Genomic DNA, 14,722 nt, shown 5'->3' with positions numbered 1-14,722 from the left:
GAATGGCATCTTGTACCTACATTTTAACAAGGAAATGTAGTGATTTGGCATAAAACGTTCATGGAGCAGTGAATAGGTTCAATACACAGCCAAATGACATGACAAACTCATATTTTTTAAAAATGGCGTTTATGGCGTTTTGGAAAAGAGTTCTTCATTTGCATCTTTGCATGTAATCTACTTGCGCAAAATTGTTGAATTCGCTTTTAGTGTGTACATCAGGTGTCTCCAACCCTGCTCCTGGTGAGCTACCATCCTGCAGACTTCAGGTCCAACCCAGCTCCAACACATGTCTGTAATTATCAAGCAACCCTGAACACCTTGATTAGTTGGTTCACCTGTGTTTGATTGGGGTTGCAGCTAAAATCTGCAGAACGGCAACTCACGAGGAGCAGGGTTGGAGAACCCTGGTGTACGTCATATAAATATGATTCCAGAAATGCACCAAAACGATCGAGAAAAACTTTAAAAACCAATATTTATAAAACAAAATGTTCCTTTTATTTATTTTAATCAAGTTATTTAATATATTATATTTAATAATATTATTTATTATTTATGAGAAACATGTCAGTCAACTGACTCTAAACTTTTAACCGGTAGTGCAAAAAATTCTTGACGTTTTGCTAATCTGTACAACTGGTCTCCCGTATACTACTACATTCCTTCATAATATAATATAAAAAAACAGTAGATAGAAATTTATGGAAATGTCCCATGGGCCACAATTCTCAAATAAAAAAACTGAAGGGGGGTAAAAAAGTCTAAAATGTGATCATAATAAACACAAGCTGACAGTCTGAAACATCTCCTTTCAGGTTTCACTTTGAAGTGAATAAACTTTAAAGCAGCTACTACAGCAAAGATCATATCCTAAACCATAATAAAGTTCAAAATGTCAAGTGCCCAGGGAACAAATGTAAAACACTGGAAAGTCACCTCCGGAATCCCTACGGAAAAAAAATGGTAATGCCATCACTGCAAGTATGACATGTTTTCTTGTAAATAAATTTTTATCAGACTCTTAATGGATTTATCAAACAAAGCAGTATTTCTGAAAGCCCAGAGGCTGGAATTAAGCCGATTTAAAGCGAACGTATTTAATGAGAATATGATATGTGCCAAGAGCATTCGGTTCATATCAATATTTCATTTTTAATGGGTTATATCAGTCCATATAATAAACACATGAAGCAGGTACAGGGAGATTAGGAAAAACAGACATCAGAGACTGGACTCCACTTTGCAGTCTTCAGGATGGGAGCCACATCCTTCTATTGTTGTTGTATATGAGATCAGATGCTTACAGAAAAGGAAGCAAATGAGCTATTGTACTACCAAAGTATACAAACAAACAAAAAATAAGTTCACATGGCTTGGGCAAGATGGGTTATCAGATAAAACAGGAGGAAAAACCACAAAGATGCAGGTTCTTGTACAGTAGCAGACATTCGTTCTCTTAAAAATGTAAAACAAACATAAGAAAAGTTCAAGTTGGCTCTTTCGCCTTCGTGAAGTGCAAGAGGTCAGGATTTCCCCTTGTTCTTCCTTCTGAAACTCAACACTGTCCCAACAGAGTTGTTATCACACAAACATCTGCAACCTGAGCAGATCAAGCCCGGGAAAAGAAGCCGGGCCGCCTTCACGGCACCCCAGCTGGATTTACCGCACCGGATTGTTTGCAACGAGTGATGATGAGTTACAGACAGCAGGATACACAAGAACTCAATGTTCAGAGCTCGTAATCATTAACCCTGTAACACTGATAATAAGATAACACGGTGCACACTTACTCAAACTACTGTATGACACTACACTTGTGTTTCGAAAGGATTTATAGCATTTGGTATGTATATACTGCAAACTTAAAAATATTGATTTTATTCATTATGAGAATGTATCTTTAATACATTCGTTTCATTGCTTTGCAGATTAACTCGCTTGTTTATACTCAAAACAAATGGATAATAATAATAATAAATCGACAACATACACTTGAAGCACTTTTTTCTCGTGTACAGATGTATATTTGACACAGAAAATCTATCACGTGTGTCATGTGCACACACATTTGTGCGGTTAGTCGCATGACTTTGTTTACATTGGCAAAAACTCAACATATTAACTAATGCAAAACACACAGAAGTAAAACGTCAGCAAATGTCCAAGTGCTTCTTTTACATTTCTATTGTTTGACATATCTGTATTAAAAACATAACTAATTCTTCAACATCCATATCCCAACTGCACTGTAACTTAACCCAATGCCAAACTTAAAAGGACTCTCATTCATTCACCAAAGCTCATACATCAATCAGCATTTCATTTACACTCATAAACCACACACAAGACTTAATGCCAAGCTTACCGGGTCTTTTTTCCCGACCACAGAAAACCACATGGCCGCTCTGGAGTTATGTCAGCGAGCTAAGAACCGAAGAAGCAACTAACAGTGGTCCGGGAAACTTCACCAACTCTTGAACGCAGGCAGGTCTATTGAGGAGAGACTCCTGAGCTACATGCTACAACACCATATGGCAAATATCACAAGCCAAAGTGGGAAATACCACAATCAGACTCTTACATAACTTTCTCCAGACGCAACACTTTAGGTGAACTTTTAACGTTGATTCCCAGCAAACTCCACACCGGGACTAAACCTTCCCTCCTCTTTCCTCCCGGAGCGTGCTGTACCCCTCCCTCTAGTTTCCCAGCCTCCTTCCCCTAGTTTTTCCCTCCCTTTTACCTCTACAACACTTTGGGATTCTTCAGAGGGACAAACTCAAAGATGGAAACAGAAGCAGTTAGGGCAGATTTTGGTATGAAAATTAACTATGCTTGTCAGCAACATTCTCCTCCCATAACTACACCTCTATTGCTCGGCTCAGGCTCTCCACTGTCCATGAACCTGTCATATGTTAATATGTTTATTTTCCAGCTCCCCTAGTTAAAAACGTGATTTTTACCATTTTGGAATCCATTCAGCTGATCTCCGGGTCTGGCGGTATCACTTTTAGCATAGCTTAGCTTAATTCATTGAATCTGATTAGACCATTAGCATCGCGCTCAAAAATGACCAAAGAGTTTCAATATTTTTACCATTTGAAACTTGACTCTTCAGTAGTTACATTGTGTAGTAAGACCGACGTAAAACTAAAAGTTGTGTTTTTTAGTTGTGTTTTTTATGGCTAGGAACTATACTCTCTAATAATCAAGGACCAAGCCGTACCATGGTTGCAGCAGGTGCAATTATCAGTCCTTCCAGAAAAACGCGGAGTTTGTTGTTATTGTTGCAAGCAAAAATCCTCGATTTTGCGGCACGTTTTCTTAAAAAATGCGATGGAATATGCGGGATACTTATGCAATTTATGTGATGGAATTGCGGGAATTAGCGAAAATTGCAAAAACTGCGGAAACTTGCAAAAGCTGCAATGATGTTCACGTCACATAATCACGTCACTTCATAACGTTCCCATGCCAATAGAGAACACGCTGCGCTTTTGGGAAGTAAATGCAACATTTTTCAACTTTCTGCTAATATATATGTGACTTTTTGCTACGAAAATGCGGAGATTATGAAATCATGCAAGCCCCGCATATTTTGCGCGCGGAAATATGTAATTAATGCGGCGAAAGTGCGTCGTATTTGGAAAAAATGCAGCCCCGCATAAAAATGCGGACTTTGGCTGATTATGCATTATATATCGCGCGATCGCACAATCGCGTTTTACTGGAGGGACTGAATGATATTGCGCAGCACCGGAAAATAATCCCCTTGATAACTTTTAATAGCAGGGGACTAATTTTGGGCATTGCGCAATATCATTGTGCCTTCTGCAGCCATGTTACGGCAGCAAAGTCCTTGATTATTATGCCAGAATGAGAGTATAGTTCCTAGCCATACAGCCTAGAAAATCGCAAACTTTTAATTTTACGTCAGTCTTCGTACATGATGTAACTACAGAATAGTCAAGTTTTAAATAGGAAAAATATTGAAACTCTTTGGTTATATTTGAGCGCGATGCTAATGGACTAATTAGATTCAATGGATTATGCTAAGCTATGCTAAAAGTGATACTGCCAGACCCGGAGATCAGCTGAATGGATTCCAAAACTGTAAAAATCAAATGTTTAACTGTAGGGGAGCTGGAAAATGAGAATATTTTCAAAAAAAGTGGTGTCCCTTAAAGGAGCAGTGTGTAACTTTTAGGAGGATCCCTTGGCAGAAATGCAATATAATCTACATAACTTTATTATCAGTGGTGTATAAAGACCTTACATAATGAACTGTATTGTTTTTATACTCTTAGTATGAGCCGTTTTTATCTTTATACATCCCGGGTCCCCTTACATGGAAGTCGCCATTTCGTGCCGCCATGTTTCTACAGTAGCCCTAAACAGACAAACTGCTCTACAGACTGTATTTCGTCACTACTGTATTTTGACTTAGACAACAACATGTTTGTCCTTTTACGGCAACCATAGCTTCTCTATGCATTTCGGTGAGCGGTGGACTGAGCCGTTGGTTGCAATTAATAATCTCACTGCTAGACGCCGCTAAAATCTACACACTGCACCTTTACGGGGCGGCAGTGGTTGAGTGGTTCATGTAGGTTGTCTACAAATCGAAAGGTTGGTGGTTCAATCCCCAGCTCCACCTGACCAAGTGTCGAGGTGTCCTTGAGCAAGACACCTAACCCCAGCTGCTCCCGACGAGCTGGATGGCGCCTTGCCTGGCTGACCCCGCCGTCGGTGTATGAATGTGTGAGTGAATGGGTGAATGTGAGGCAAAATTGTAAAGCGCTTTGGATGGCCATTGGTCTATGAAAGCGCTATATAAATGCAGTCCATTTACCATTTACCATTTTTAAAAAAAATTCACAAATGCAACTGAGAAACGGCCCATAAATTGCTCCCATACAAAAAAAATCTCACCTTGGACCATGATTAACTTCTAGTGCAAATGTCTTATCGATAGTGTTAAATATATTAATAATACAAATATATAAACTAGGGATGTCATGATGACCACAACTTGTAAACTGAACATTAACCATTAAATGATAAGATTTAAATTTTAATTGTCATTGAGTAAAAATACAGTTGATGTTGTCAGTAAAACCACACAACATTACATTATCAAAGAGCATGTGATCGGTCCAGATTAATGTCCAAAGAGGGCGGACTCTTATTCGTCTACCACAGTGGCCATTTCTAAAGAAGGACAAATCTCAAAAAGTTTCGCTTTTGCTTCATCTTTCTCTGTTTGTGCAAAAAAAGAGATGTTTATGATCACAGTCTAGTACAGAGGGAATTAGCGAAGTTCTGTCTGGACCTCGGTGCAGCTTCCAAACCATACTCAAGCATGGACAGTGACACATCCAGTACAAATGATTTCTCATACAAATGATTACTTTACCAGGCCATCAAAGCAGCAATAACTTCATTTACAGGCTATTCACAAATTAAGAAAAGTGCCGAATTGTCTGTAGGCACATGTTGACATGCACCGTGTGCTTACAAATATGAACTGATAATATTAAATCGGTCATAAATCGGTTAACCGGTCAATAAGAACATCCCTAATATAAATACAAATTTGTACAAGCATTAACCACAACTGGCCTTTTTTATGCTTTACCAACATGCAAAACACTTAATAATTTAACACTTGAACAGTATCTCCATTAACATAAAACATCATTTATAAAAAAGGAAGGCACATTACTTCCTTTTCTGATAAAGGTACATTAACACTGAGCTTGACTGATGCGGACATGCACCCGATTTGCTTATGACATTCTGAATTTGAATGTCTGCCTGTCTACAGAGAGATCTGGGACCGAATCAGTCTATGTTGTCTTGAAAGCACATCCTGGTTTTTGGACAGAAAGCTAGTGTTGTGAAAACAGCATAATCTGTTGTGACCTGCACAACACTGAGTTTCCGAAAAATACACCACACCTTCACTGTTTACTACAACAGTTACCCAACTTTGCTCCTCAGAGTACTGCACGTTTTTTTTAAACTGCGTTAAACCACTACCAGATCAAAAAAGTTATGCGTCAACACCAGATGCCTTGAAGGTTATAATGCATCCTTGACTTTTCCCTTAAAACTGTGATAAACCGTCTGTTTGGTTGCGTTTATGGTGTGCAATGATACATGTGTTCATGCTTAATAAAAATAACATTATTTTTCTTATATTTTACCTTTATTCTACACCACCATTCTCCCAAAAACAGGCAGTTGAGTTCCTGGTTCTACAAAGCCCCTCCCAGAAAAATACACAATATGCTTCAATTGGTTAGCTGGCCGAATGTGTTGCGATTCGTTAACAACCTACTGCACATTGTACGGAAACATCAGGCCACTTACCATCGGGAAGTTGGATGCGTTTCGGTGGATTGTAAACAGTGGCGTCAATATTGCCTTATTAATTTGAGCCCAGATCAAATTAAGCAGAATCTGATCTTACAAAACGTTTCAGAATGGTATTTTTTTTTTTTTGCAGTTGTCTCATACTTTGTACATGCGCTGTTATTAGTATAATTTGATAACAGACTACGGATCTCCAGGAATTGCTACTGACTATATAGCACCATTAGTTTTGTCTTTATTAAAGAATGTAGCCAAATATCTGTCGCCAGAACTATACGCACAACCGGCGCAACATCATAAATTGTCTCTGAACAGGTTCATGCCCACTTTTGGGGGAAAACAGACTAGACCTTCCATTGACTTCCATTCAAAATAGCAGAACAAAGCAACGCTCGTACACAGCCAGCAGGCGTAAATAACTTAAGAAATCACTCAGATTAAACATGTTGAGTAATTATCTGTCCACCTTGCATTCCAGCTAACTGGCTAACAAAGTTAAACAGAGTTTTTCTTTGTTTACATCCTTGCTAAAACATAAAAAGCAGCCCAATATTTGTTGCACGTTCCCGGGAGCAAAGTTTGTGATGTCACAAACCAGGAAGAAGCTTACTGTAGTCCATCCAGCCGTTCATTTGTAGTTCATGAGAAGCGATTTATGATAAAGCAAATGAAGAGTTTGGTTCCAAAACGCAATAAATCCATTTTGACAAATTTCGGTAAAAACTTTTTTCTATACCAAGAAAGTGACAAGATGAAAACCACTATTTTCTGTTACAAACTTTCACATAGCAGATTTAGAGAACAAGCACCCGAGTGCCTCTCACGGAAATTATTAGATGTTGATGGCTTACGTTTTTTCCCGTCACAGAAAACCATCACAGGTTTAGCAATGCAACTAAAGTATAATTTTGTTTTGTTTGTTGATCACGAAGTACAAAGTAGATGAGGAAAACTAGGACTCCGTGTACTCAGCGCGCCGCCATTGTTTGTTTACATTGCGTGACTGGTGCGCTGTATTTTCAGGAATGGATTTATTGCGTTCTGTAAAAAAGGAGGAGTGGCGTTTATCGCAATTTGGGAAAAAAGGGCAAAAACATGACAGAATAACAACGCGGATATTGGATTTTGCTTAAAAATAATTATTTACTTTTAACTACTGACCTGATATAATACTGATTTTGGCAGTAACTCATTTTTTTCAAAAATGGCGTTTATCGCGTTTTGAAACCAAACTCTTCAAATATTTCCCTTTGCATTTAACATTGGGCGTTGTAACTTTGCACATGCGGTTTATGCTCAAACAGCAACATTGCACACTATCTGAAGTTAAAAAAGTGAAATCATAATGAAGGACCCCTTTAGTAACCAGTTATGGCACTTTTCATTGCATAGTACCACACGTTTGGTTTGGGTCAGGTCGGGTCAGCACACCTCACTTTGGCTAAGTTAGCTTTTCCATCGAGTTTAGTAACACTTAAGAGCGGGAGGGATTATAGACGTGTCGTTATATTTGCGCTGCCTACTGCTGTGATATCATACAAGTGAGAGTGTCCTTGTACATCCCCATACATTCATTTATTTCTCAGTCCGCACAAAATTAAAATTGGCCACCACAAATAGATGTTTGCACATCGTGTTTAACACTACCTCTGTATCACATGACAGTTTCTGTACAAACACCCATGGCGTCAGTCGACGCGCTACGCTAAGCCTCATTTAAGTTGCATTTAAGCATATATGCGGACGTGCGAGTCGCAAATGTGCCGCCACAAACTGTAAGTCTGGAAAGTGTGTTATGGTGTTTCTAACTTTCAACCTGTGGATGTTTTTCATCACTAAAAGGGAGTTTGGGAACTTACAGCAGAGCACAGATGACAACATGTTTACTCGAGACAGCACAAGCTAGCATGAAGGTAAAGCGAATCTTTTACATCATATCGATGATGCTGGTAGTGACGATTCTCTCCAATCAGTGATCTACAGTGTTTTCACGTCACGTTTTGGTATCAGCTCAGGTTGCTTGAAACCCTGACCGAAACGTTACAAAAAAAAGTATCAGGTACTACGAACTGAACCCAGGGGAAAGCTTCCAAAAATAAGCTGACCCAAAACAAACCAAACTGTGGGGTACTATGCAATGGAAAAGCGCCAATAGATCCTTATCTCACTGCTACGTTAGTAGTAACTGCGAGAAAGTCACAGACTTATTTTATGCATTTTTCATCGCTGCAAAGAAAACAAAATAATCAACTCTTACCTTGGCTGCCACAATACTGAGGCCCATTCCATTGTGTTTCTTCAAAGTCACAGTCACAACTTCTGGTTCCTTCCGCATTGGCTGTGGAGAAAAGACAGGTGAGTTTACTCGGAAGAAAAACAATTCCTGAACTGCCTGCGCAAGTTTTCGCAGTTTGTGTGAGCTGCGTCTGGTGCTCGTTCATGAAGCAAACTGAGCGCAAAGAAGGGGGTGATGGGGAATTAGGGAGGTTCTACCGCTGCTGGTTCTCAGAGAACAGGCGACCGCAGAGAGAAACGGCGGGCGCTGGAGACGAATCAAGAATGAAAGCCACATGCGTCTGCTCCAGAGCATGTTAGGCCTCAGCGGACTCGCTTACGCACAGAACGAGTCTGAGAGAGAAGAGCTTCCCACAGAGAGCCACTGTGCAATAGACTCTCCTTTATGAACGCTTACGAGTAAGGCAGGGATTTACACAAAAACATTTCTCACCACCCAGCCAAATCTTGATGTAAAATTTCACTGGGAAAACAGGTTTCAACATTTATGTAACAATAAAGATCTAACCAAAGTACCTTACAGTGCATTTAAGTTAAACATTTATGCATGTACATTCCCTGGGAATCAAACTCATAACCTTGGCATTGAAGAATAGATAAACTGATATCCCACTGCACCATTCATTAAAAATCTGCCTTTGCAATGAACTTAGGTTGGATTTTTTTAACATGTCACATGTATATTACATAAAAACACATTTTAAAGAAACCCTGTTTGAGTTTTACAGTGCACTGAGCCCTTTACTGAAACCTTAAAAGAAAGGGATGTGGTCGTGGGGTGGGTCGCAGGGTTTGGCACGCGACCAAACCGCATTAGAGACCCGAGACTATTTGGAATTTAAATTGACTTACGGCTCCAGATCTGTCGGCTATGGGACGGACAACATTGTGTTTAAAAAATATCAACATGTTAAGCAACAAAATGCACAAAAATATAAGAAAAGGCAGAAGAGGAGTGTCCGAAAGCTTTTTGGTTTAGGGTAAGGATATGGAGGACGTTTTATTTACAGCCAATGCTTGGGCACTATGGTTAAGTACTGCGTCTGTGGTGTAATTGGTGTTGGTTACCCTAGAATAAAAAAACAAGCACTTAGCTCATGCATTAGCAAAAAAAAAAAATTTGTATATATGTGTGTGTGTGTGTGTGTGTGCGTGTGTGTGTGTGTGTGTCTATATATATATATTAGAGCTGGGCATAGATTAATCTAGATTAATCTCATACAAAATAAAAGTAATTTTTTGCAAAACATATGAGTTTGTGCTGTGTGTAATTATTATGTATATATAAATACCCACACATTCATGTATGTATTTAAGAAACATTTACATGTGTATAAATATTTATTTATATTTTTATATATTCGAAATTATATATAAATAAAAAAACTATATTTAAATAAAACATTTCTTAAATGTATATATGTGTATGTGTGTGTGTTTAAATATACATAATATTTACACACAGCACAAACTCATATATTATGCAAAAAATTACTTTTATTTTGTATGAGATTAATCTAGATTAATCTATGCCCAGCCCTAATATATATATATATATATATATATATATATATATATATAGAGTTGCTAATGCATGAGACAAAAAATAAAAGACCTTAAAGGGTTAGTTCCTCTTGAAATGAAAATACATTTTGAAATCTAAAACATCTTAAACTGTGTTCTGAACATAAATGGAGGTCTTACGGGTTTCGAACGACATGAGGGTGAGCCGTTAATGACATAATTTTCATTTTTGGGTGAACTATCGCTTTAAAGTCTCGGATTGATTCATAATGATAAAATGTATACTTTGTTGTGCACTGTATGTCGCTTTGGATAAATGCATACATACAATTTTTTAGTTATTCTTGTTAAATCAGTGGTTCTCAAACTTTTTCGGCATGCGGCTCCCCTTGTGTACGGAGTATCCCTTCATGGCCCCCCCAAAGAAAATTTATCACATAAAATAATCCTTTTTGTCAGATTTCAACAAATCATAAATCGCTTTGAAGTTTTTTAATAGACAGGGTTCCCACACCTTAGTTTACTTCAAATTCAAGTACCTTTCAATGACTTTCCAGGTCCAATACCCTCAAATTCAAGGACTAAATGTGGGGACACATTTCAAGTGAGAGCAAGGTTACATTGTGTTACCTTTTACATTGTTACAGTTCCCTTTCGAGGGAACTCGTGCTGCGTCACTGCGGTGACACTTTGGGGACGCCTCCAAGGGTAAGTGCGTCTGAATGTGTATATTAAATTCAACCAATGGTGAGGCTTAAAGACAAAGACAGGGTGACGCGGGAGCCAGGAAGTATATCGCTATCTGAAATATTGCCAAGACGGCGTTACAGGGATGCCGGAAGTATGGCAAGGGAGACGCAGCGTCTCGTTCCCTTCTCAGGGAACAACAGTTACATACGTAACCCGAGACGTTTTCATGTTTCAAACACAACTATGCAAAAAAGCATTTTGGTATGAATCAACATTCGCATACAGAAGATATAAACATTTAAAGCGAACAGTTTAGCAGGTGTGCTTAAAAAGTCTTGAATTTTTAAATTAAAACTTCTTACATAAAGTAGATTCAAGCACTTTTAATGACTTGTATCTATATATGTATATATTTTTTAAACTTCACAGGGCCTTGAATTTTTTCCCCCAGATTCACAAACTTTCAATGATTTAATGGACCCGTGGGAACCCTGAATAGAGAATGTTAAAATATAAATAAATAATTTTTGAAAATTTGCTCATTCTGACTCATTTTGCCAGCACGGGTCAAAATGTAAGTATTTAAACTTGCGGCCCCAAGTTTAAGAACCACTTAACTATGTTAACTAATTCATAAATAGTTTTATGATTATTGCAATGCCCATCCATTAATCTACCCAAAATGGTGTTAGAACTCACCAGTTCTGAAGTGTCAGCTGAAAAATGACTGTCACAATCGGCACCTTCGAAATACACGGTCCAGGTTCCAGGAGAGCGTGGATGAGGGGTCAATCTACAAAAACCTGGAGAAGAACCAGCAGATCAGTATGCTAAACTAAAAACAGATAAAAGTTTAAATGCACTGGTCCAGTTTCTTTCAGTCACTCGCTCTCTCCCTGTACTCTCCTCTTTCTCTTTGTTATTCTCGGTCACTCGCTTTCTCTCTTTGTCTCTCTCGATCACTTGTGATCTGCGTGGCGTGGTCATTCACTCCCTTTCTCTTTCTCGCTCTGTTTCTCTTGGTCAATTGCTCTTTACCCCTTAACCTTTTCCTCACAATATTTTTCTCATTCAGCAGCTATTTCTTTTACTCTCGGTCACCAGCTCTCTTTAACGCTTTCTCTGTCACTCACAAGTAAACACTTATAGGAATGGCGGCAGACTTTTTAGCGATAACCTTAACAAACCACATTCCTCTGCCATCACATCACATTAAACAAACAAACTCACCCCCCGTTCGAATTCACCTGAAACCCACAGCGTACACAACAGCTGACGACATCAAACACTGTAAATGCCATTAATAATCACACAAGCATGTTTACAGTTCATACCTCTCTGACAGAGCGGCTCCAGGAACTCCTGGAATCCGTTGGGAATGTTTCGCACCACGTCGCACGAGTAGCCGTCCTCGGGCAACAGGAAAGGCAGCTGCAGGTCGGGGTCTTCTTCTAGTTGGACCTCACGCCCGTCACTACGAGCCAGTTCATCTGCTGTGTTCTCTGCGACGGCAACTACGTGATCGATGAGCTCCTGCGGGCATGAGAAGGGCAACGACCGTGAGGTTACATAAGTAAACTGCTGGCACTGTACGCCATCTCTTGGCAATTCCTACGTATTTTACAAAGTGGCTAATTTTTTCGACCACATTCGTATAATTTAGCACAATTTGCTTTTGCCCCTGACGTTGGGGTTAGGGGTGGGATTGCATTGTTGTTTTTTATGCTAATTGTATGTTTTTGTACTATTCAGTTCATACATATTCATTCAAATTATCCAGCTGGTAAAATACAGGTCCAATAACCTCAAATTCAAGGACTAAATGGGTGGACACATTTCAAGTGAGAGCAAGGTTACATCGTGTTAGCTTTTAAGATACACTGTTACAGTTCCCTTTTGAGGGAACTCACGCTGCGTCACTGCGTTGACCCTTTAGGGAGGCATCCAGGGGTAAGTGCGTCTGAATGTGTATATCAAATTCAACCAATGGTGAGGCTTAACGACAAAGACAGGATGACGGGGGAGCCAGAAAGTATATCTCTATCTGAAATATTGCCAAAGACGGCGTTACAGGGACGCAGGATATATGGCAAGGGAGACGCAGCGTCTTGTTCCCTTCTCAGAGAACAACAGTTACATATGTAACCTATGACATTTTCATGTGTCAAACACAACTATGCAAAAAAGCATTTTGGTATGAATCAACATTCGCATACAGAAGATATAAGCATTTAAAGCGAACAGTTTAGCACGTGTGCTTAGAAAGTCTAGAATTTTATGATGATATCCTACACTACACAGGGAATAATATGGATTTTTTTCCAAGAAAACATCTCGCATAAAATAGATTCAAGCACTTTCAATGACCTGTATATCTATGTATGTATATTTTCAAAAACTTCCCAGGGCCTTGAATTTTTTTCCCGAGATTCACAAACTTTCAAGGATTTCAAGGACCCGTGGGAACCCTGGAAGGGAGACGGGCGTATGCAGCTGCTGACTCACAGGAGGAATGTAGGGCTCATCGGGAGCGCAGTGGTAGTTGCAAAGCAGAGCGTTGAGCTGCAGAGAGTTGAGCTTGAAGCAGGTGTTGTTGATGTTCGGTACGTCTTGCATTGAGTACTTGTCCATGGTGAGAAGTGTTGTTGCCTTGAGAGAAAAAGACAATATTCTATGTTAGGCAAGCAAATGTGCATGTACATTACTCTTGACACTCTTGATGTGATTACATGTTTATTACCTGCACTATACGGCTGAGGTGGCAGTCTGCGGCCAGCTCCAGTCCCTGTTTCTCAGCCCACGCCTCGATGTGGCTCAGCTGTTGGCGCAGGATTGCGCCCCAGTAGTGCGAGCACAAGCCCGAATCGGCCTCCGTCACCAGCTTGTTAAAGAGCCACATATTGATAAAATGGAAGAGCTGGGAGAACAGCTGGATGGTGAGGGCAGCGTTGACACGGCAACGGCGCAGAAGAGACATGGCGCCCGTCAGCGTGTGCAGAACATCCTCTGTGACAAAACAAATGGTGCTTCAGTCTAGAACAGGGATGCCCAAGCTGGGTCCTGAAGGGCTGGTGTCCTGTAGAGTTTAGCTACAACCCTCATCAAAAACACACCTGAAGCAGGTCTTACTAAGTATACTAGAAACTTCCAGGAAGGTGTGCTGAGGCAAGTTGGAGCTAAACTCTGCAGGACACCGGGCATCCAGGACCGAGTTTGGGATGAATGTTTTGGCATCGTTCTAGGTAATACTTGTCATACTGTCTGTTGCTTAAGACATTTCTGCAATAACATCAAGACATGACCATGTAACAGACCAGTGGTTTTCAAACTGGGGGCCGCGAGATGGTGTCAGAGGGGCCCCAGTTTTATGACATTTTATGAAATACATTAATTTATCATGAATTCTGTGTAATTAAACCTAAAAAAATAAGGCTACTAACCAAAAGCACTACTTTTTTGTATAATTTAATGTGTTTTTTTTTAAATGGCGAGTTTTAGAACAGTTTTTTCTAACAAATTTTCTTTGGGGGGGCCGCGAAGGAATGCACAGTACACAAGGGGGGCCGCACGCTGAAAAAGTTTGGGAACCACTGTAACAGACAAACAGAGAGGTGTTGCGGTCCAAAACCACCACTAGGTGGACCCAAAACTTAATTGAATTTCACATCACAAAAAATCTGACAACAATTCAGCTTTCAAGTTATTGCTCTCCATCTCAGACCAGGTATCTACTCACCTATCTTGGGCCTCTGAGGGTCCTGCTCATCTGGGTCTTCCAGGAAAGCAAGCATGTAATTATTCAGGTCCGATTGCAGACAGTGTACCAAATACC

At 39.7% G+C, this 14,722-nt stretch overlaps 1 protein-coding gene across 24 annotated transcripts in view; it reads right to left on the bottom strand.

Annotated features, from left to right (window-relative positions):
- Window positions 1-14,722, bottom strand: part of afdna (afadin, adherens junction formation factor a) — a 143,690-nt gene that overhangs the window by 36,025 nt on the left and 92,943 nt on the right. For all 24 annotated transcript variants that reach the window (XM_055186699.2, XM_055186698.2, XM_055186681.2 and 21 more), the window contains 6 exons: window positions 14,627-14,721; window positions 13,631-13,896; window positions 13,396-13,539; window positions 12,225-12,423; window positions 11,590-11,693; window positions 8,639-8,719 (listed from right to left, as the gene is read on the bottom strand). In XM_055186699.2, the coding sequence (XP_055042674.1) occupies window positions 8,639-8,719; window positions 11,590-11,693; window positions 12,225-12,423; window positions 13,396-13,539; window positions 13,631-13,896; window positions 14,627-14,721 (889 nt within the window). The remainder of the gene's footprint in view (window positions 1-8,638; window positions 8,720-11,589; window positions 11,694-12,224; window positions 12,424-13,395; window positions 13,540-13,630; window positions 13,897-14,626; window position 14,722) is intronic.

Source organism: Misgurnus anguillicaudatus, chromosome 18, assembly GCF_027580225.2.
Source record: "Misgurnus anguillicaudatus chromosome 18, ASM2758022v2, whole genome shotgun sequence".
NCBI lineage: Eukaryota > Metazoa > Chordata > Actinopteri > Cypriniformes > Cobitidae > Misgurnus > Misgurnus anguillicaudatus.
This window is presented reverse-complemented; position numbering and strand designations above follow the sequence as displayed.